Raw genomic sequence first — 21281 nt, 5'->3', positions numbered from 1 at the left:
GGTAGGGGGTTGGGTCTCCGGGTTGCGGCTCCCAGTCAGCGGCGCAGTGGGGGGTGCTAAGGCAGGCCCCAGATGTGGCCAGCAATAGGTCCGGCTCCTAGGCAGAGGTACGCAGGCAGCCCTGCACACTGCTCTCACCCACAGGCACCGCCCCCCCATCTCCCATTGGCCGGTTCCAGTGTGGAGCCGGTGCTCGGGGCAGGGGCAGCCTGCGGAGCCTCGTGGCCTCTCCCGCCTAGGAGCCAGACCTGTTGGCCACTTCCAGGGTGCAGCGCGGTGTCAGAACAGGTAGGGACTAGCCTGCCTTAGCCGGGCAGCACCATCGACTGGACTTTTAACTGGTCGAAAACTGGACACCTGGTCACCCTACCCAACTCTGAAGGCAGTGCAGAAGTAAGGTTGGCAATACCATGATCACCCTACAATAACCTTGCGACTCCCCTGCGACCCCCTTTTGGGTCAGGACCCCCAGTTTGAGAAACACTGGTCGTCCCGCCCCATGAAATCTGTATAGTATTGGGTAAAAGTACACAAAAGACCAGATTTCACAGGGGGAGCTCAGATGTCATGGTCCGTGACACATTTTCCACAGCCGTGAATTTGGTGGGGCTCTATTCATAAGCAACCTGTTAGACTCCAACCCTTTATTAAATATCGATGAATCACTTCTTAACCCTTTACACACGAATTAAAAAGCATACCCTCAGTGTGAAAGTGGGGCCAATTAAAACAGAACCAAGGTCTCCTGGCTCCCAGTCCAGTGCCTGATCCCCTAACATTTTCAGCTTGACTGACTTGCACCTATGTCAATTCCTTGGTCCTGGCTTCCCCGGGCCAGATTTGGCCTTCAGTTTCACCAGTGTAAATCAGGAGGGACTCCATTACTGTTACCGGATTTAAACTGGTTTAAGTGACAGGAGAATCAGGCCCTGCTCTGTCTGCATCTGTTGAGGCCCCTGCCGTCTCAGAGGGTGGGGGTAAGCCTTGGTTTGTCCCCATCCCCACTGCAGCCTCGCCTCGCCCCTTCCCCCTTTTGTCTGCCGAAGTCATGTGTTGTCAATAAAGTTTATTTTGAATGGCAGTTGAAGCTAGGAGGCGGCCATATTGCCAGCACTAAGTCCTGGCAGCGGAGAGCGACAGCTCTGGCGGTGGGGGCGTTAGCCGCGAAATCTCGCGCGGTGAAGCCGGAGCGGACGCCATGTTGCCCGCCAGAGGCATGGGCGGGCAGTCCCGCTCTCGAGAGACCACGGGAGAGGCGGGCGAAGTCTCGCGTGACTTCGAGCGGGGGCGGGCAGAGGGCCGCGGCTGAGCGATGGCGGCCGCGCGGGGCCGGTGGTTGCGGCGGCCGCGCTGCGGGGCGGAGGAGGCGGCCGGGAGCGGGCGCTGCTGAGGAGGGAGGGAGCCGGCCGCGCCGGGCCTCCCCCTGCCGGGCGCCATGAGCCAGGGCAGCGGGACCCCCGGCGAGAGCGGCGAGCCCGAGGCCAAGGTGCTGCACACCAAGCGGCTGTACCGGTGAGGCGGGGCCGGGGGCAGAACCGGCGGGAGGGCGGGGGCGATGGAGGGGAGCTGAGAGGCTGGGGAGAGACCTGGGGCAGGGGCAGGGGCGGGGGGTGTGGGAAGGGGGAGCAGGGGATGGGGAGAGGAGGGTGGGGGAGAACTGGGGATGGGGAGAGGAGGGTGGGGGAGAACTGGGGGATGTGGGGATGGGGAGAGGAGGGTGGGGGAGAACTGGGGGATGTGGGGATGGGGAGAGGGGGTGGGGGAGAACTGGGGGATGTGGGGATGGGGAGAACTGGGGGATGGGGAGAGGGGGTGGGGGAGAACTGGGGATGGGGAGAGGAGGGTGGGGGAGAACTGGGGATGGGGAGAGGAGGGTGGGGGAGAACTGGGGGATGTGGGGATGGGGAGAGGAGGGTGGGGGAGAACTGGGGGATGTGGGGATGGGGAGAGGAGGGTGGGGGAGAACTGGGGGATGTGGGGATGGGGAGAGGGGGTGGGGGAGAACTGGGGATGGGGAGAGGAGGGTGGGGGAGAACTGGGGATGGGGAGAGGGGGTGGGGGTGGGGGAGAACTGGGGATGGGGAGAGGGGGTGGGGGTGGGGGAGAACTGGGGATGGGGAGAGGGGGTGGGGGATGGGGAGAACTGGGGGATGGGGAGAGGGGGTGGGGGAGAACTGGGGGATGGGGGGATGGGGAGAGGAGGGTGGGGGAGAACTGGGGGATGGGGGGATGGGGAGAGGAGGGTGGGGGAGAACTGGGGGATGTGGGGATGGGGAGAGGGGGTGGGGGAGAACTGGGGGATGTGGGGATGGGGAGAGGAGGGTGGGGGAGAACTGGGGGATGTGGGGATGGGGAGAGGAGGGTGGGGGAGAACTGGGGGATGTGGGGATGGGGAGAGGAGGGTGGGGGAGAACTGGGGGATGTGGGGATGGGGAGAGGGGGTGGGGGAGAACTGGGGGATGTGGGGATGGGGAGAACTGGGGGATGGGGAGAGGGGGTGGGGGAGAACTGGGGATGGGGAGAGGAGGGTGGGGGAGAACTGGGGATGGGGAGAGGGGGTGGGGGATGGGGGGAGAACTGGGGGATGGGGAGAGGGGGTGGGGGAGAACTGGGGGATGGGGGGAGGGGGAGAGGGGGTGGGGGAGAACTGGGGGATGGGGGGAGAACTGGGGGATGGGGGGATGGGGAGAGGGGGTGGGGGAGAACTGGGGGATGGGGAGAGGGGGAGAGGGGGTGGGGGAGAACTGGGGGATGTGGGGATGGGGAGAGGGGGTGGGGGAGAACTGGGGGATGTGGGGATGGGGAGAGGGGGTGGGGGAGAACTGGGGGATGTGGGGATGGGGAGAGGGGGTGGGGGAGAACTGGGGGAGAACAGGGGGTGGGGGGCAGCTGGACACAGGATAGGAGGTGGGGGGGGTTGGGTCAGAGAGACCTGTGAATGGGGAGGCAGAGGGGCTGTCCTCTTCTCTTCTCATCTCATCCCTGCCCTGATTGTGCCATTGCTTATATAGGATGGGGAGGGGTGTGCTGAAGAGCTGGGCACTAAGCCTCTGTTAATCCCCACCTCGTCCTTCTCCAAAGCAGTTGTATTGTTAGTCTCCAGTTTCTGAGGATCCAGAGGGGCTGGCAGGCTTGGAGGGTGCTGGGCATTCATAGACCTTGTTGGTCACTCTTAAGGGACCCTGTCACTCTAGGTGTTTGTACAGCACCCCGATCTGAGTGGAGGTCTCTGGGTGCTACTGCAATACAAGTCAAGGTAGTACAGCAGGGATGGCATTCTTCGTATAACCTGGAGCAAAGGACTGCTGTAGGCTTCAGGTGTCAGTGAACATTATATCTAGGGAGTGGGGGTATGTCTACACTATGGGGACTATATTGTCATAGCTACAATGCTCTAGCTCTGTTGGCTTAACCCCGTAGTATAGATGCAGCCTATGCTGACAGAAGGTGTTTTTCCATCGCTGTAGGAACACCACCTCCGCAAGCGATGATAGGAAGTATTCTTCTGTTAACTTAGCTGTGTCTCCGCTGGGGGTTAGGTTGACATAGCTGTGACTCAGGCTATGGCTACGCTACACAGTTTTTAGTGACACGGCTGTACTGCTACAGCTATGCTGCTAAAAGTCATGCAGTGTAGCTGCTGTTTCTCAGCAGGAGAGAGCTCTCCTGTCGACAAAAAACTACCACCCCTCATGAACGGCAGTGGCTTTGTCGGCAGGAGAGTGCTTCTGCCAACAAAGTGCTGTTCGCACTGGCGCTTTTCGTTGGTAAGTGTTGTTTGGGGTGTGGTTGTTTTTGTTTTTAACATCCCTCAATAACAAAAGTTTTGCCGACCAAGTCCCAGTGTAGACATACCCTCAGGCGTGTGGATTTTTCACACACCTGAGGACCATAGCTACATCGACCTAAATTTTAAGTGTAGTCCAGGCATGAGAATAAGGACTCCTGGGTTCTACTTGCTGCATACCCATGACCAAGTCACTGTCCCTCTCTGCTTCAGTTTTCCCATCTGAGTAATTTTTCTTCCTTCTCCTGTAAAATTGAGATAACCACGCCTACCTTTGCAAAGCATGTTGAGATCCTTGTACAAAAGTCCAAAGTTTTGACTGGTAGGTTATTAAAAGCATTTCCCTAACTGTGTCTGTGATGGATCTTTATACAATTGCATGTTTTTTTACATTCAAGTTAAATGACGTGTTTTTCATTACACAGAGTGTAGCGAAAAGCAGTGGTTTTAGTTGCCCATGTTGTAGGATGCTCTGTCATGCAGGAGATGCCTACAGCGCCAAAATGTATTAGGGTCTTGGTATTAGCAGTCAGACTGTAAAATACTCCATTCCATACTAACATATTCTGGTGTTCAAGGCAATAGGAAGTAAGTTTTATATTTAAACTTCCAGAGTAGAATTTCACTAGACATCTAAGTGCTTGCTGTATTTTTATAGCTGAGATAACTATGTGCTTAGCCTTTAAAAAGGTCTGCTTATTACAAGAGAGGCCAAATTATGTTAGCCAGAAGCTAACCCTGTAGCTTGATTTTGTTAAAGAATTTACATTTAGTAAGTCTACTAACATGGCTTGCACACTAAACAGCCTAGTGTCACATCTTGTTCCTCTGTTCAAATGTAGGATTATGTAAAATGTACAGGTAACTTGCTTTGCAGGAAGATGTACTGTACTCATCATATTCCATGTGCTAGCTGAGGACACGGGCTACGATGTGAGTTTCTAGAAACTTTTGATCCCCGTGTTGATGTGTTTCTTTGATTCATCTCTTCTTGTACGTTCCAGTACAGACTTTAAACTATGCATGAATGGGCTCACCTTTGTGGCTGTAATTGTTGTCTAAGTATTATGCCTAGTGTCACATAGAGAATTTGTGACAGAGCTGGGAATTGAACTCAAGTCTCTTAAGTCCCAGGCTAGTTCTTCAACAACAAAACCATCCTTCCTTCAGTGCAGAGACTCCTGTGTGAGATTGAGGAATATGCTGTAGGCAGAGGTGGGCAAGCTTTCCCATTTGGCTCTTCCAGTATGTATAATTCCTGAGCTAGTCCAGTCCTGGGTCTCTCCTAAAAATCTGTCCATTGGGTTAAATTATGTGTTTGTTAACAGTATGTGGTTTAATTTGAGACCACCAAACTTGTTTCACTTGAATCCCAAGTCAGAATTGCCTCCAAGTAACCACTAGCCATTCAGCTCTGCATTAACCTTGTGTAGTCTACAATTTTAGATTGTACTGCATTATATTATTTTGTACTGATACAAGCTGGAATAAGACAATGGCTGCAGTTCCCTTTGTGGACACATCTCATTCCCACAAGGCTACCCCGATCAGTAATGTTTTAAATAAATAAGATGTGCCATCCTGCCCAATTCCAAAATGTTAATGGCAAGGAAAGAAAATGTTAGCTCAGTTTCTCCTCTAGACAAAGAGGACTCATCATTGGATTGTTTCCATGTAGCTTGGCATGAGATGCCCTGTTTGGTTCTTTTTACAGACTGGCATCTGATCTGCTTCCTCTGTGATTCTGATCTGCTGGCTGAATGCAGGGATTAAACCCAGCAGGTGTTAAAATATGTAGTGAGGCATGACATCAGTTTGTTAACTCCAAAACGTAACTCAGCCCCTGGTGTCAGTCAGATTAGGACATGAGCAGACTGAGTTATGTTCTGATCAGTGTGTTGTGTATATCTTGTAGAAAACAAATCTTGCTCTCTTTTTTGGCTTTTAGGTTGCAGATACAATGTTAGTTTGTTTGTCCATAGAAACATAGAAAACAACTGGAAGGACCAGTGTCCACTAGTGCCCATCCACTGCAATTTCAGGAAGTTGATCATGTGGGATACACCCTAATGGATGATTCCCAGCCCTATGCTCTAGAGGAAGGCAAAAATACCCAGAAGTTCCCAACTAAGTACTCCCTGGAGCAAAACCTTTCCTGTCTTCAAATTTGGCAAGTCGGTTCAACTCTGGTGCATGTGAGCAAGATTCATTACTTAACCATTTGATCCCATTTTTACCCAGCAATACTGTTGATATCCAAATAACAATCTGTTTGGTTTTCTTGACTCTCAGTAAGGGCAATACTGCCAGGTGCTCTGGCAAATTGTCTCCTCAGTCTGTTTAGTCTAACTTCATGTGTACATGCAGTGTCCATGTGTGTTGATGTTGTTGCTTAGTTAAGTAGATCCTTACACAAGACTTTGTGATCCCCTTTCAGGTACATATACAAGAATACAATTCTGTCCTGGCCTATGAGCTCCATTGAGCTGTCAGCAATGAAATAATCAGAGTTGTGTGTCCATGTGAGAGATCCATAAAGCAGTTTGAGTTTAATAAATGGCAGGACAAATGGGTCAGTGTTTGATCATCAAATACAGTTAATTTACACTTCTTTTAAAAGAAGACTCGTGCTTGCATCACAAGTTAACATCCCATTTTCAGGGTCTGTTCAGCTGCTTATAAACAGGTGTTCACTGCTACTCCGTTTCTGACCCTTGTAGTCTGAGTGACATCATTTTCACTTTTGAGAAGTGTCGTTGTGACTGAGCGAGGCTGGACTGGAGGCAGTACAATTTTTTCATATTTGACTAGTACGCCACGAAAAGATGTGGCTTTTTAAACAATAGCTTTGACAGAAGTAAAGAGTACATATTTTGGCCCATTCTTGGAAGGAAAGGAGTCTTTCAAAGGCTTCCGTCTTCACTATGGGTGGGGGAAAATGAATCAGAAGTTCTGAGTTCTTCTGGAAATGCTAGTGAATGAAACAGAGAAGTGAGCTCTGTTTGATCAAATTAATCTTTGATCCTCCTGTAGTGCTTTGGTAGCAAAGTCTATAGTGAGGTGTAAATGGTAGGACAAAAACTGTAGGATGACAGTTACACCATATCTTCATAGTTATTAAGTTTTATCCATCTAGCTTACTACCTGTGGTCAAAGCAGGGGACCTAGAACTAAAACTCATGGCTTCTGTTTCTGACTCTGCCACTGACTTGCTTGATGTTTGGTGAATTGCGTAGCTTCTGTGCCTCTCTTTCCTCACCGGCAAATGTGTATGTTGCCTGTCTACCTCACAGGGCTATTCTGAGATTGGATTGGAGTTTGTAAAGCGCTTTGAGGTCCTTGGGTAGAAGGTGGTGGAGTATTTATAATATACTCTTTAGTATGTGATTCTCAGCCATGAAGAAATACAAGACAAGATAGACTATTAAGAAGAAAGTGTTACGTTAAGGGAACTGTTTTTTTTGTACGTTAGCTATGTTTTCATCTCCCAATCCATTACTTTACAAACAATGATCCTGTTTAGGGACAGAATCATTTCAGTCTCTGTTTCCCTCCCTCCCCCTTTCTTTTGGGGTGTCATGTGAGGTGGAGATTTTTGTCTTTCTGGAATCCTGAAATTTTTTTTGCGAGATTACTTTTCAGCCTGTGCATTTGTAAAGGAGACTTGATTTGCTAGAAGGAGCAGCATGTGAAACTATCCGTTGCCTTGTACTGACTTCTGTAGTTTTCAAGGAAACAGTTGTTAGATTCTAATGGGTAGGCTGAAATTACCTTTGCATGTTCTTGCTTGCAGATGCCTATGTGCAAGTCCCTTACACAAACTGTCTGGTGTCCATCTGTGCATATTTCTGAAGAGAAGGTCAGGGAAGTTTCAGTGGGGTGATTTGCTTTATGCTAGTGATGGGGATTTTTTGTGGGGGAGGTTGGTGGCAGCAGAAGTGGCTAATGTTCTGCTTTGTGTAGCCCATATTTGGTCTGTCTTATACCTTATTTACAGTACAGTTTCTCTATCTTCAACTTCTTTTTCGAAGAAAAATCGCTCAGTTCAGCAATGGAAATGTTAAAGTGTGTTCAGAGTGGATGAGCAAAGACAAGTAAAGAGGAATCTGGATGGGAAAGAGTAAGTTCCTATATGGTTGATAGCCTGCAGATTGTTGGCAGGATGGAGGAAAGGGGAGTTGGGAGCTGTATTTTAAAGAGAGGATGTGACGAATGAGTGAAATGCAGAGAGGTGGGTAGGCTGTTTACCATAGCTGTTCCAGTGGCCGCCAAGTTGTAGGGTTGACAGAAGCAGAGGTTAAAAAGAAGGCCCTAAATAATGGAGTGAATTTGACTTGGTCATTGCTACATTTTGTTTTCTTGAACTCCTTTATTAGGTATCAGTCAATGTGCTTTCTGCCTGTACTAGTGTTTGCTGTGGATACTTAGAAGATTCTCGGTTTTGATTATGGTGCAGTTGGATGGAATCAATTTGGCCAGTCAGCTTAGTTCATATCTTCGAATCGTCACATACTTTGTATTTTACACACATTTGCATTCTTCTCCAGGAGACCCAGGAGTTTCAAGCAGTGACTCATGAATGCAGTTTTTGGACTGATGGTACACTTGATGTTGCCTGCTCAATGTTGCAGCTGGCTTTGGAGAAAACATTTTGTTTTTAATTCAGGTGTTTTAAACTGTTCTGCCAGAAGCATAATGATACTTGGCTCTTAGGGAGCACATTTCTTCCAAGGATCTCAAAGTTCTTTGCACTTATTAATTAATGAATCACTACAACAATGATGGGGAAGGTGACGCACAATAAAGGTGAAGAAGTGACTTGTCCAAGGTCATGCAACAAGTCAACAAAAGAACAGGAACAGGAAATACAGGACTGTTGATCCTTAGCCCCCTCCTGTAATCACTGAAAACCAATCCATTTTGACTTTTTTTTTTAACTGCAGAGGTTAAAAGTTCACACTAATGTATCAATAGAAGTCTGTCTCATTTAAGTCTGCCAGTGCAAAAATACTTTATATTTGACTCATCAGGTAGTGGTACCCAGTAGCTAAGCAGATGAATTCTAGCATATACTTTATTGGTTACATCAAACCTTTTTTTTTTCCGTAATTTGTTAAGGATAATAGAACTGTTCAAAAATAGTAGATCAGTTGGTGTGATGTGGGATGGTACAGTTCGTTAATGATCATGTTAAATAGGCCAGGCTTCTTCGCTGGCTGAAGCTATCATGGGTAGATCCTGGATCTCATAGAAGGCCCTCACATGTGAATTGTTATCCTGAAGCTCTTCTTTCTGTATTGTCTGGCAGAGCGGTGGTGGAGGCAGTTCATAGACTGGATCTCATTCTCGGTAACAAGGCAGCTTATCAAGAAGTGTTCAAGCCAGAGAACATCAGCTTGAGGAACAAGTAAGTTGGGCAGATGCTGTATTTTAATTTTTGGTAGGAGAAATCTAATGAGCTAAGTTACACATGGCTTTGTTTCAGCAGTTTCACAGGGAACTGAGTTTGTAGTGCACCTGTCAAGCAAAGTACCCCTAGCTCTTTGCGTGTTCTTTTTGTACAGCGCCTAACGCAACGTTGTCCTGGTTCATGACTGGGGCTCCGGCAAAACAGATAAGTCTTTTCCACTGTGGTTAATGATGATCTGTTTTTATAATTTTATAATTGTAATACCTTTAAAATACCTGTGTATTGAAGGAATTTCATACATATATAGTGAAGCCTGTCTTCATTTTCCAGGAAAAAATAAAAAATAAGTAAAATAAACTTCTTGCCTAGTAGAGAGGATTCTTTATCATGGTTGAAAAATTTTTTACTGGAAGCCATACAGGGATAATTAAAAGTGATTGCTTATTGGGGGTGGTGCTTAGTGCAGGTTTCATTCTATATAAATGCTACTCTGACAGCATTTTTAGTTCCCTTGCTGTGGAAATTTATTATGTGGCTTGCTTTAGTGTTTACTTCTCTGTAAAAGTGTCTTGCAGGTTAGACGCTGATAAATAGCTGGTAAGAGTGCTAGGCTAATTGTACGTGTTCATTCACTCCCTCATTCGCATAATTATTATATCTGATTTTAGCCTGTAAGCTTCTTGTGCAGCTCTGAACACATCACTGCTGAAAAATAAAGTATATTTATGTCCCTCTTCCACTCTCAAAAGACTTGCAAGGCAGGAGAGTCTGCCACAACATGCAGGGCTTGTGGGGTGGCTGGAGGGAGAGAGCTTGGGAAATTCTTGACTCTCTGGTCTTGATGTGGTGTGTGTATGTTGGAGGTGGGGGGTGGGCTGCCCCATGAATTGGCAGGCCACGAGCAGTCTTATTACTTGTGCAGAAGAGTGGCTCCCTGCTTACAGATGAGGAGTGATACGTACAGCTCCCTCAAGAGACTGACAACCCTGCTCCATGCTTCAGCCAGACTGGTCTTGAGCAGAGTGGGTGACTGGTCACCGCTCTCCCTTGGGGCTGGGCATGTTGCTGTCAATCTGGATTGTGAGTAACCCAGAGTGCATGACCACTAGGTGGCCACGCTTCCCCTTTAATGACATTCAGGCTTTCCTTTGTCCCTAACGCATGTAGTTCTGGTTATGTAAGTGGCTACTGCAGCTAATGGAATGGTAAACTTTCTGCTCTGTGTCTCAGGTTGCGAGAGTTGTGTGTGAAGCTGATGTTCTTGCACCCGGTGGATTATGGGAGAAAAGCAGAGGAACTGCTGTGGAGAAAGGTTTACTATGAAGTTATCCAGCTCATTAAAACGAATAAAAAGGCAGGTATCTGTGCCTCTGAGCCAGAAATTCTTGTGCTGTGTGACATGTAAATGGCTTAATTTATTTGGAAACAGCGTCCGAGCACAAGACTGGGAGCCAGAAGCTCCTGAATCCTAATCTTAGCTCTTTCATAGACTTCCTTTCTGACCGTGGGCAAATCATTCTGGCCTTGGCGGTGCAGGTGCAGAGAGCCTCTCCGAATTAGGTTGCTTTCCGTTTCCCCATCTCCAAAATAGGAATAATATCTCCATGTGAAGCTGCTGTTGGAATCAATTCATGTGAAGATCCAGAAAAGTGCTAATTAGTTTCATGCTAGAGAGAATCTAGAAAGTCAAATTACTTTTATTATATAGTGCTACACACATTATCCTGGTGATCTTATCAGACAACTGTCAAATGAACTTCATTCTAATTGGAATACCATACTGGTCTTATCTAAATTTGGTTCTGCTTTACAGTGAACTGAGGTCTCCTGGTGCCTTCCATCTGAGGATCTCAAAAGTTCTTTGCAAATACTGTGTCAGTGAATATGGCCATAGGACCTCCAAGGTGGAGGGAAGTATTGCAAACAAGTGCTCAGATATCACAGTTCAGATCACAAGGGGTATGCTTATCACCTTTATTTTTTTTTAAAAGGTCAGGAAAGCGAGGTATAGAGGTGTTGTGACTTGCCCAGGTTATTGCAGCGAGTCCGTGGCAGTGCTGGGAATAAAATCCAGATTTCCTGACTCTCAGCTCTGCGTGTTGGCTTCAAGATTATCTTTGCCATCTAGTGAAACTCCATTGGTAGCGCCATAGAGTGAAAGTCCTGGTTTGTTTCAGTACCTCACTATGTACAGATAGTAATTAAAGTGAGTGAAAATATCCTGAAAAAATGAATTCACTTTGAGGTAGGGGTGTGTAAATATGTGTGCGTTATCCTATTAGAGGCACAAGTCCTTCAGTCCTGCTGTCCCACAATAGTAAATCAGATGAACCGAGGAGGGAAGAAAGATTGACGCTGCTGATTTTTAGGTGGGATGCTTGTGAGAGTGTGTCTGCACTACCAAAAAAAAAAGTGTTTGTAACTCAGGTTAAAATAGCAGTGAAGACGTGGCAACTCTGCTTTTAGTTTGGTTTAGCTGCTTGAGTGCAACTCCATGGGCTTCAACTCAGGCTGCTAACCTGAGTTACAAACTGATTTGCTGTCTTCACTGCTACTGTAACCCAAGTTAAGAGCACACCTTTTCTTGCAGTATGGACCTGCTCTTAGAGGTAGAATCATCTTAGCCTGTTGAGTGTGGCTGATCAGGGAAGGTTTGATTTAGTACTGCTGGAAACAAGGTTATTTTGCATACCAGAAACCTATCTTTGGTAGTTGTTAAATACACCTGAGAGTGTTGGTGCCTAAATGAAGAATGATAATGTAATCAGTGCAGTCGGGTAATTCATAAAGGTTAGAGATCTGAAACCTCTCTTAGATACAGTCTGTTTCCCCCCCAGCCAACAAATGATTTTTCTTGTGAGCATTTGGTTTACTCTCTTTTCAAGCTAATGGATCTTTCACCATTTCCCTTGGGAGAATAAAATGGAAATAGGAAACGTTTCCTGATTCTCAGCTTGTGTTTTAATTTCTTAATAGTCTATTATTCCTAGTTATATCTCTGTACAGTATCTAAGTAATTTCTCCTTTCTTGATGTTTACACCTGTCAAATACTAGATATCAACAATATTGGTTAGGTTATTGAGCAGGAAGGTGGAGTGAATTGAGGGAGGATGGCAAAAGATGAGTTACCAGCTACCTCTGTTTAACCAAGTGCAACTCATGTTGTCTGCCGGATTCTTACTGGACTGCATTAACAGGCTCTCACCTGGCTGCCTATTTCTGTTTTCTACAGCACATTCACAGCCGCAGCACCCTGGAGTGTGCATACCGGACTCACCTAATCGCTGGCATAGGGTTTTACCAACACCTTCTTCTCTACATTCAGTCTCACTATCAACTGGAGCTGCAGTGCTGTATTGACTGGACTCACGTAACAGACCCACTGATAGGTCAGTGCCTGATGTGTATTTGCTCTTGGCTGATGCAAGAGTCATAAGCAGATGGCTTCCCCATGCAAATACTTGTTTCAGTTTCAAAATGCAGAGGATTATCCTTTTCTCATTAGCTTGTTACCTGTTCAAAACACAGGCTGCTCAGCTTTTATTTTCAAGTTAAAACTTTTGGTAATGAAACAAGAGGGGTGGAAAATATTCTTTATTGCAGTCAAACTTCTCTTAGAAAATCCTCTAGCAAGTGTTAGTGTTCAGTATGGCAGATTTTACAGCCCAATTTTGAAAAAGCACTTACCTCTGGCTATAAAGAGTGAGCAAAATTGTGTTGCACTCTTGTTATCTTCCCTCTGTGTTACATTTGTGTGCTTTATCCCGCATGTGTGTACTAAAACCCTTGATGCTGCAATTGAATCTAGGCAAACCTCTGCACTTCTCTGACTTCAGGGGTCTATCCATGTGGTTCCAATTGCAGAAATGGAGCTGAAACTTAAGCTGATTTTTTTTGTATAATAGTTGTTGTTGTTATCATCATTATTATTATTATTTATATGAGAAAGGAGAATAATGAAACATTGAAAAGGACTTAAGTGGAGAAAAGAGAGAATTTGGAGTTCGAGATATCCATCTGTATCTAGCAATGGACTATTTAACTTGTTTGTGTTCAGTTCTTAGCTGGTGGAAGATGATTGTATTGCAGTTGGCTTTGAAACATCAGTTTAGAAGGCAGATGTCCTTAGCAACTGTTGCTATAAGAAACATTTTCATGGAACTGCAGGGCTAATAAATCCTATTTTAAATTGTGGCTGGATTTGTAATCGTTGATAGGTGACTGCATTTGCACAAGTCCTGTCCTCTAAGTTGCTGCAGACACTTTCAATTAAAATACAATGAAAATTAAACACTGCAGCATCATTAAAAATGGTGGATGGGGAAGAGTCGTGCTGAAGGGCAGACAACTAAAAATGGGGGAAGTGGGAGGAGGCGAACGGCAAGGTGGCATAAATGGGGATGACAGAGGTACATGGCAAAACATTTTATAGGTTCACCATCAGCTATAGGCACAACTTTGAAGTCAGCGTATTGGTAAAATATCACGTATGCAATGCCTGTAATAATCAGAACATATTCCTCACTGGTCGCTGGCTGGTGAGAAGGTGCTGATGGAAGATTGTTTCAAAAACATCTGTCCTGGTGGGACATGACCCACCAGTGACAAACACCTCCAGGAGTTAAGATGACTTATGCTTGATTGTTGTAGTTAGCTTTAGATCAGCTGATTGGACCCCTCTTTTGTTGCTCCTGCCACTTCCCAATGACTGAGTTCTTTTCTGGAGGCTTTTCTCCCTGTAAGACTGCTGATGGCTGTAGCTACAGGAATATGTTTTGTTCTTTATCCCTTTCACCCATTTTATTTCTCTTCCTCCCCTGTTGTCTGTCATCTCATCTTCTCGCCTCCTTTTTCTCCCTGTTATTTTAACAGTCTCGCCAAGCTTATCCAGTGCTGAATGCACACCACATTTCTAGTGGCTTGGTGGTGAAAGGTCTGGCCCTGGCTTCAGGACAAATGAGTGAGGTAGCACTGTTAGTGATTGCTGTGGAACAGTGCATTATACAGCCCTCAGAAGAAGTGAGGTGGCTTTAGAAAAAAAGGATATGTTGTCTGCATGAGTCTTATACAGCCTGAAACAAACCTGCGTTGATCTGTAATACAACACAGACAAAGGCCTGCACTCCGGTCTCAGTGTGTGATCTCTTATGCGTATGCACTTAACCGTCATGTATCTCATGAAGAAATATAGGCTGCTGCTGTCTCTTTCCAGCGGTCTTCACCCACGGGCGTGTTGTGATTTGGTATTTCTCATGTAGGCTGCAAGAAACCTGTGTCTGCATCGGGGAAAGAAATGGAGTGGGCACAGATGGCGTGTCACAGATGTCTGGTTTATCTGGGAGATTTAGGTAAGAGCAGTGTTTTCTTGCACGGGGACCTTTAAAATATAAAAGCTATTGCATGCATAGCACGGATACCATGATCATTAGTCACCAGTGATAATTCCTTGCAGACACTGGTTTGTCTTAGGCCTGTTGTACATTTAGAATTTAGATTGACACAGTTGCATTGCTCTGGAGCAGGGGGAGGGGGAGAATCCACAATTCCGAGTGCCATATCTGTGCTGACCTAACCCCGCTGGATGGAAAATTCTTCCATCAGCCTAGCTACTGTTGCTCGGGGGGTGGTTTTTCTATAGTGATGGAAAAGACCATTCTATCACTGTAGGCTGCTCCTGCAGTAGAGGATTGTTTGGTAGAGCTATGGCACCGTCGACAGTATAGACAAGCCCTTACACACATTTGTCACTAACAGATTTGAAGTGAAACCCCCTCAGCTAACAGATCTGTTACAGAATGTGGGGGTCCTGTCTGAGTGCCGCAGACATGGAGTACGCTATTTACTTAGACATTTAACAAGTGTTCTGGGTCTGAATCCGTTTCTGTATAAGAACGTAGGGTCTGACTTTCATTTGCACTGCTCTGGCACTGTAAAGAAGTCCTTAAAGTGGGCATAACTTACCAAATACATGCTAAGACCCTCTGAGCGAGCCTGAGTGGTGCAAGGAGGCCTGAGTGTAAATGAGAATTTGGCCCAACCTGTAGAATTCTAAACTGAATCCAGTGCAGGACGATAATGACAAAACTGTGGCCTTTCAATAGTTAGTACGAAACATGTACATGGGTTGGTCCATTCGGTAGAGGACTTGTCTGTACCTCACAGTCACGATCACAAGAAGTGAGTGTGTGACATGATTTAACTTCTTGCTTGAGTATCTATGTGTGCGTGTGAAGGAATGAAAATGCATGTGAATGTGCACGAATAACTTAGAGAGACAGGGTGGGTGAGGTAATATCTTTTATTGGACCAACTTCTCTTGGCAAGAGAGACAAGCTTTTGAGCAACACAGAGCTCTTCTTCAGGTCTGGGAAAGGTACTCCAAGCGTCACAGCTAAACACAATATTGTTCCCTTTATGCACTGGGCAATACCAGGGCTCAGCCTGTGCATGATGTGTCTGTCTTTTCAGCTCGCTATCAGAATGAGTTGGCAGGTGTGGACACTGAACTGTTGGCTGAGAGGTTTTACTATCAAGCCCTTTCTGTTGCACCACAAATTGGTAAGTGAATTGCCATGAATTTTGGGGCCTTCCAGAACAATAACGTGGCTCACATAATCTAAACCTCTTGTGAAAATGACTGGAAGAAAACACTATTGTAGCAATTGCTCTGCTTTGGGTTACCCTTACGTTTCTTACTTTTGAGAGATCTGTTTTATTATCCAGTTACAATAATTCCCCTTTGAGACTCTCTCTTGCTGGCAAACCAAGGAGAGGAGAGCATCTCTGCTTTAACTCCCAGGATGACTGATTTATCAGGTAACTTCATCCTTATTCTCTAGCTGCATCATGCATAAAAGTTCAAATTTACACACAAGTGGTGATGTCATACTTGTCTGGCTCACCCAAGATCCAGCTGCGTGTTGCTGCTTTTGCAGAGCATTATTGCTAATACAACTTTTCCCACTGATATAACCCCACATGCTCTTTTTTTGACTTACAAGCAGTTACTTTGTGCAAATATAACACAGTGGGAAACTGGGAGTTGGACTCCTGGGTTCTATTCCAGGTGTGCCACTGTGACCTCTTGGGCAAGTCACTTAACACTCTGTGCCTCAGTTTTCACATCTGTAAAATGGGGAAATTTTGCTACATTACAAGGTTAGTGCATGTAAAGCACTCTGATCTTCTCAGTCAAAAGATACAATAGAAGTACGGGAACTTATTTAATAGCTTTCTTGTCTAATGTCTTTTAAATAGTCAGTGGCAATTAAAATTTAGTATTAATTTCTGTCATGCTCGCTAAGCATATGCACAAATTAGAAATGCATCGATACGGAACAAAATTGACACAGGCCAATTAATGATTCAAACCTTCCTGAACACACAGACTGCCTGAGCTGCCCTGAATAAGCTTGGCTGAATAGAGTGGTCTTGCAGAATGCCCTGAAAGGCTTACCAAGTCTGACAGCCTGAGTTTGAGAATCAAAGTTGAGGGCTTCTGACTGAGTGCGCTTTCTAGCAGTATACAGATATTGAAATGTAGGATGTCTTAATTAAACGCCCCAGATGATCTCAATTGTGGGCTTTGGATGTGAGCAGAGGTAGCTAAGAACCTGAACTATATAGATACTTAGAGTCAAATTAACCACTTGAGCTGCACTCAGAAACAAACAATACAGATCATGGAGTACATGTGTAATGAGCCCCCTCAGAGAGGTATTGTTAAGTGGACAGCTGCATTCAGTAGAAGCTAAAGCTTCTGAGTGGTCCTTAGAGGCAGTTTTTGCAATGAGTACAGTTACAAAAACATAGTGCAAAGCTTTTTGCTTGTTGAGTTGTTGCTATGGCTGACCCCTAAGTATGAATAATTGGTGTTTATTGATTAACTTTATATAGCATGGTAAATTTACATGGAACTTTTACAAATGTAGATAAGATGTTCTAGCAATCCTTAGCTGACTGGCTAAGCAGCAGTTCTGCAGAAAAGGACCTGGGGATTACAGTGGACGAGAAGCTGGATAGGAGTCAGCAGTGTGCCCTTGTTGCCAAGAAGGCCAGCACCATATTGGGCTGTATTACTAGGAGCATTGCCAGCAGATCGAGGGAAGTGATTATTCCCCTCTATTTGGCACTGGTGAAGCCACACCTGGAGCATTGCGTCCAGTTTTGGTCTCCCCACTTCAGAAGGGGCGTAGACAAATTGGAGACAGTCCAGCGGAGGACAACAAAAATGATTAGGGGGCTGGGGCACATGACTTACGAGGAGAGGCTGAGGGAACTGGGGTTATTTAGTCTGCCGAAGAGAAGAGTGAGGGGGGATTTGATAGCAGCCTTCAACCACCTGAAGGGTGGTTCCAAAGAGGATGGAGCTAGGTTGTTCTCAGTGGTGGCAGATGACAGAACAAGAAGCAGTGGTCTCAAGTTGCAGTGGGGGAGGTCTAGGTTGGATATTAGAAACACTATTTCACTAGGAGGGTGGTGAAGCACTGGAATGGGTTCCCTAGGGAGGTGGTGGAATCTCCATCCTTAGAGGTTTTTAAGGCCCAGTTTGACAAGGCCTTGGCTGGGATGATTTAGTTGGTGTTGGCCCTGCTCTGAGCAGGGGATTGGACTAAATGACCTCCTGAGGTCTCTTCCAACCCTACTATTCTATTAATCCAAATCAGGCAGACAGCACAGTAGTTTAGCAGAGAAGGGGACAGGTGAATTATTGATGACTATGAGGGCTTGCTTGAAGGAGAAAGGAGAGCAAGCCGAGGCGGGACAGGAAGATGTGAGGGTAGCATGAAGCAGAGTGGGAAAAGGTGAAGCGAGCAAGTAGTCAGAGCCTCTTCAACATGGCTTTGTAAATGTCCTTTGTACCTGCTGGCTGTGTACACTTTCTATCATGAACGGAAATGTAGTGAGATGTAAAGGATCTTCTTGCATGAGGATTGTTCAAAATAACACAGGCTTAGTTCATTCTCCTTTTAATTTTCATGACAGGGATGCCCTTTAACCAGCTGGGGACACTGGCAGGGAGTAAATATTACAACGTGGAAGCTACCTACTGCTATTTACGCTGGTGAGTGTCTGTTACATAACATACTGAGGCTGGAGGGAGCTGATGCATCCTCATTGCTCTCCCAGTCATTGAGCCAGATTTTCTCCTTTTTCTTCATGTGTTGCTCCATTTCCTTGCACATCTGCTATTAGTGGGAATGCTGGTGGAGAGAGGTGGTGAAGGCTGCCTCCCTGACAAGACTATCCTGGATCACAGGGCCACCATGCCACCAAATAAATAAATAAAACACAAAGGGCCAGATTTTGAATGATATTTAGGCACTTAAAGATGAAGACAGGTATTTTCAAAAGCACCTAGGTGCTTATAAAGGGGCAGGCAAGTCCCTGCAGTCTAGTGTGGTGCTGCCCATGTGACCCACTTTTAATTTCCCCATGGCAAGGAGAGACCAACACACCAACCAAATAGCATATCCCCTTTTAATAAGGGTTCAGGACCTGAGTGATTACAATAAACAGTTCCTAAGGTTCTCACCTCAGGACCGTGGTTCAGCTCCCAGATTTAAAATCCACAGAACAAAGCTGCTGGCTAGGCCAGTTTCCTAGAGCCTGAGAGAAAACCACCACTACCCTGCTGCAGTCTGCATGGCTTCTATTCCCCTCTGTCTTACTCCGCTTCCTGTTCCTGTTTAAATATCTCTGTCCTAGTGTGGGGCAGGTCTCCTTGATTATACCCCAGGCTGTCCCTTACAGAGGGAGTGCACTCCTTCACAGTGCCTAATGCCTACTGAAATCCTTATAAATAAATCTATCCCTTCAGCACTTCGAAGAGTCTCACTCGGGACCTATCTTCATATTTAGGTGCCAAAATACCTTTTAAAAATTGAGCCTAAGATTCGTGGCACAGCCCAATCAAAGCCACGAAAAGTAACTGGTGAGAATCCCTGCAGAAAAGTAACTTTTTGTTTGTAAAATGTTGGTATCTTAGTATCCAGTCTGAAGTGTCCTTTGAAGGTGCGTATGGTAACCTGAAGCGGCTGTATGACAAGGCAGCCAAAATGTATCACCAGCTGAAGAAATGTGAAACCAGGAAACTGTCGCCAAGCAAAAAACGGTAAGAACACAAGAGAAGAGGGTGGTATTGGGACAAGACTTGGAAGGTGATCATCAGTGGCTTCCTTTAGAAACAGGACACTGGGTATGATTCCTGGGGACTTTAATAGGGTCTGGCACAAATCCAGCTCAAATCAGTCGCCAGTCACAGTTGTTGCTGTTTAATAAACTTTTTTTGGATGATCTCAGTCTAGATCCCACTATTGGTCCCTTTAGTGGTGATCTCTGGGAAAGAGGCCAAGGATTGACTAGGTGCAAAGGTTGAATTCCCTTCTCAACCCTAGAGCTGGTTGCTGCAGATCAGGGTTGAGGCATACTGGTGGAGTGGAATATGTATGAAGCTTGCGCTGCTACAGCCTATGTACATCCAGCCTGTGGACTTCAGTCTCCCGGGCTGCCATTGAGTCACAAGGACTAAATTTCACTTTACGAAATAAAAAACAATATGGGAACTCTGGCATCAAGTAGGTACTGAGAGCCCTTTGAATCTAACTCAGCAACCTACCATAACCCACTGTCCTTCACTAAGACCGTGTGTCAGCAATGTAGCCGTTTACTTTGTTTTAAATACATTTTTGCTAGTTATGTTTACTGCTGCCTTTGCAGGAAGTCCATATAGTCATCACCCATCTAGTAGACCAATATTCATGGTGCATTTAATAGGAAGTCAATAGTGTGAGTAACTTGTTTCCATTTATCTGGCCTTGATTTTTAATGCATTAGAATTTTCTGCTAATGGTCTGGTTCTATTCTTAGTGCTTTTCTCAAGTATTATCCAGACTAGTTTCTTCCTTCATGTCCACCACCTGCTTCCAGATATTCTAGTGCCTGAGCCAAATAAATATCATCCAGTAGATATGTAGTTTGTTCCACTATGCATCTCCAGAACCGGACAGACGATTGGTTGGTTGTGTGACGTGGTTCTTGTACTGAGAGAACAAATTTTGTAAATATGTGGATGAAAACTGGAGAAATGAATATTCTTCAACCAGCACCGCTGATTCACGAGAGTACTGACATCCTCTGCCTTTACAACTTAAGCTCTTGCTCTGTTTAGTACTGAACAGCCTCAGAATTCTTAACTCCCTTTAATGCTCTCCCACCCCACCACCATTTTTGCCGTCCAAACTCCTGTGTATATTTCTTGTTTCCAAAGTTTAAACATGATCATAAATTCTGAAATGGATGGACTATCAATGCCCCTTTCTCAAAGCAGGACTCTCTGATGGCAAAAGGTAGCTTGCCACACATCTGTGCCCCTAAAGTGAAGGTGGGAGACCATGAATAAACTAATTTACTAGCAATCCAGATTTACATACACGAATAAGAAGATTGCTGTCATCTTGCAGCCAAGTGATGGGATACTCACTTAACTGTGTTTCTCTTTAATTTTTAGGTGCAAAGATATTAAAAGGTTACTGGTGAGCTTTATGTACCTCCAGAGCCTTTTGCAGCCAAAAAGCAGGTAAGGTTACCTTACAACTTCTGTCCTCTGTAGGTGACTTGCAGCTGCAAACATTAGAAATGGAAGAGACTTTGCTTTGTACCCTTGCCACAAATGCAAAACCACATATCTTAGTGATGCCTCTACTGAGTCTTTCAGTCAAGAATCCCAAATGTCAGTAAAGTCTTAACACTTCTGTGAGGGAGGAGAGTATTATCACCACCACAGAGAAACTTCATACACAGGGATTAAATCATTTAGTCGTGGTCACTCAGTAAATCAGTGGCTGAGCGAATGTAGAACTCGGAAGTTCTGACTTTCCAATCCCCCAGTGTCACAGTTGTGTTATGATGCCCCTCTCACTGTGTTCAAACGCTTTGCCCAGTCTTAAAATCTGTGCTTCTAACAAGCATTGGCAGAATGACATTGGTGCAGAGGGTCACAATCTGCACACGTGCAGAACAGTAGAGCAGTTCATTATAAACACCTGTAATCTAACCTCCTTGTTCAGGGGAAAGATGCTATT

The 21281-nt window shown here is 45.6% G+C and overlaps 1 protein-coding gene across 2 annotated transcripts in view; it reads left to right on the top strand.

Moving 5' to 3' along the window:
• Positions 1–1347: 1347 nt before the first annotated feature.
• Positions 1348–21281, top strand: part of SMG5 (SMG5 nonsense mediated mRNA decay factor) — a 44782-nt gene continuing 24848 nt past the window's right edge. Inside the window, exons 1-9 of one of the 2 annotated variants that reach the window (XM_048828079.2) lie at positions 1348–1512; positions 9096–9194; positions 10428–10551; positions 12431–12587; positions 14457–14546; positions 15667–15756; positions 18184–18262; positions 19187–19312; positions 20708–20776. In XM_048828079.2, the coding sequence (XP_048684036.1) occupies positions 1436–1512; positions 9096–9194; positions 10428–10551; positions 12431–12587; positions 14457–14546; positions 15667–15756; positions 18184–18262; positions 19187–19312; positions 20708–20776 (911 nt within the window). In that variant the 5' untranslated portion in view covers positions 1348–1435. Of the gene's footprint in view, positions 1513–5812; positions 5983–9095; positions 9195–10427; positions 10552–12430; positions 12588–14456; positions 14547–15666; positions 15757–18183; positions 18263–19186; positions 19313–20707; positions 20777–21281 lie in introns of those variants that run through there. The other variant, XM_048828080.2, reaches the window with a different exon arrangement.

The sequence above is a fragment of the Caretta caretta genome, chromosome 24, assembly GCF_965140235.1.
Source record: "Caretta caretta isolate rCarCar2 chromosome 24, rCarCar1.hap1, whole genome shotgun sequence".
NCBI lineage: Eukaryota > Metazoa > Chordata > Testudines > Cheloniidae > Caretta > Caretta caretta.
This window is presented reverse-complemented; position numbering and strand designations above follow the sequence as displayed.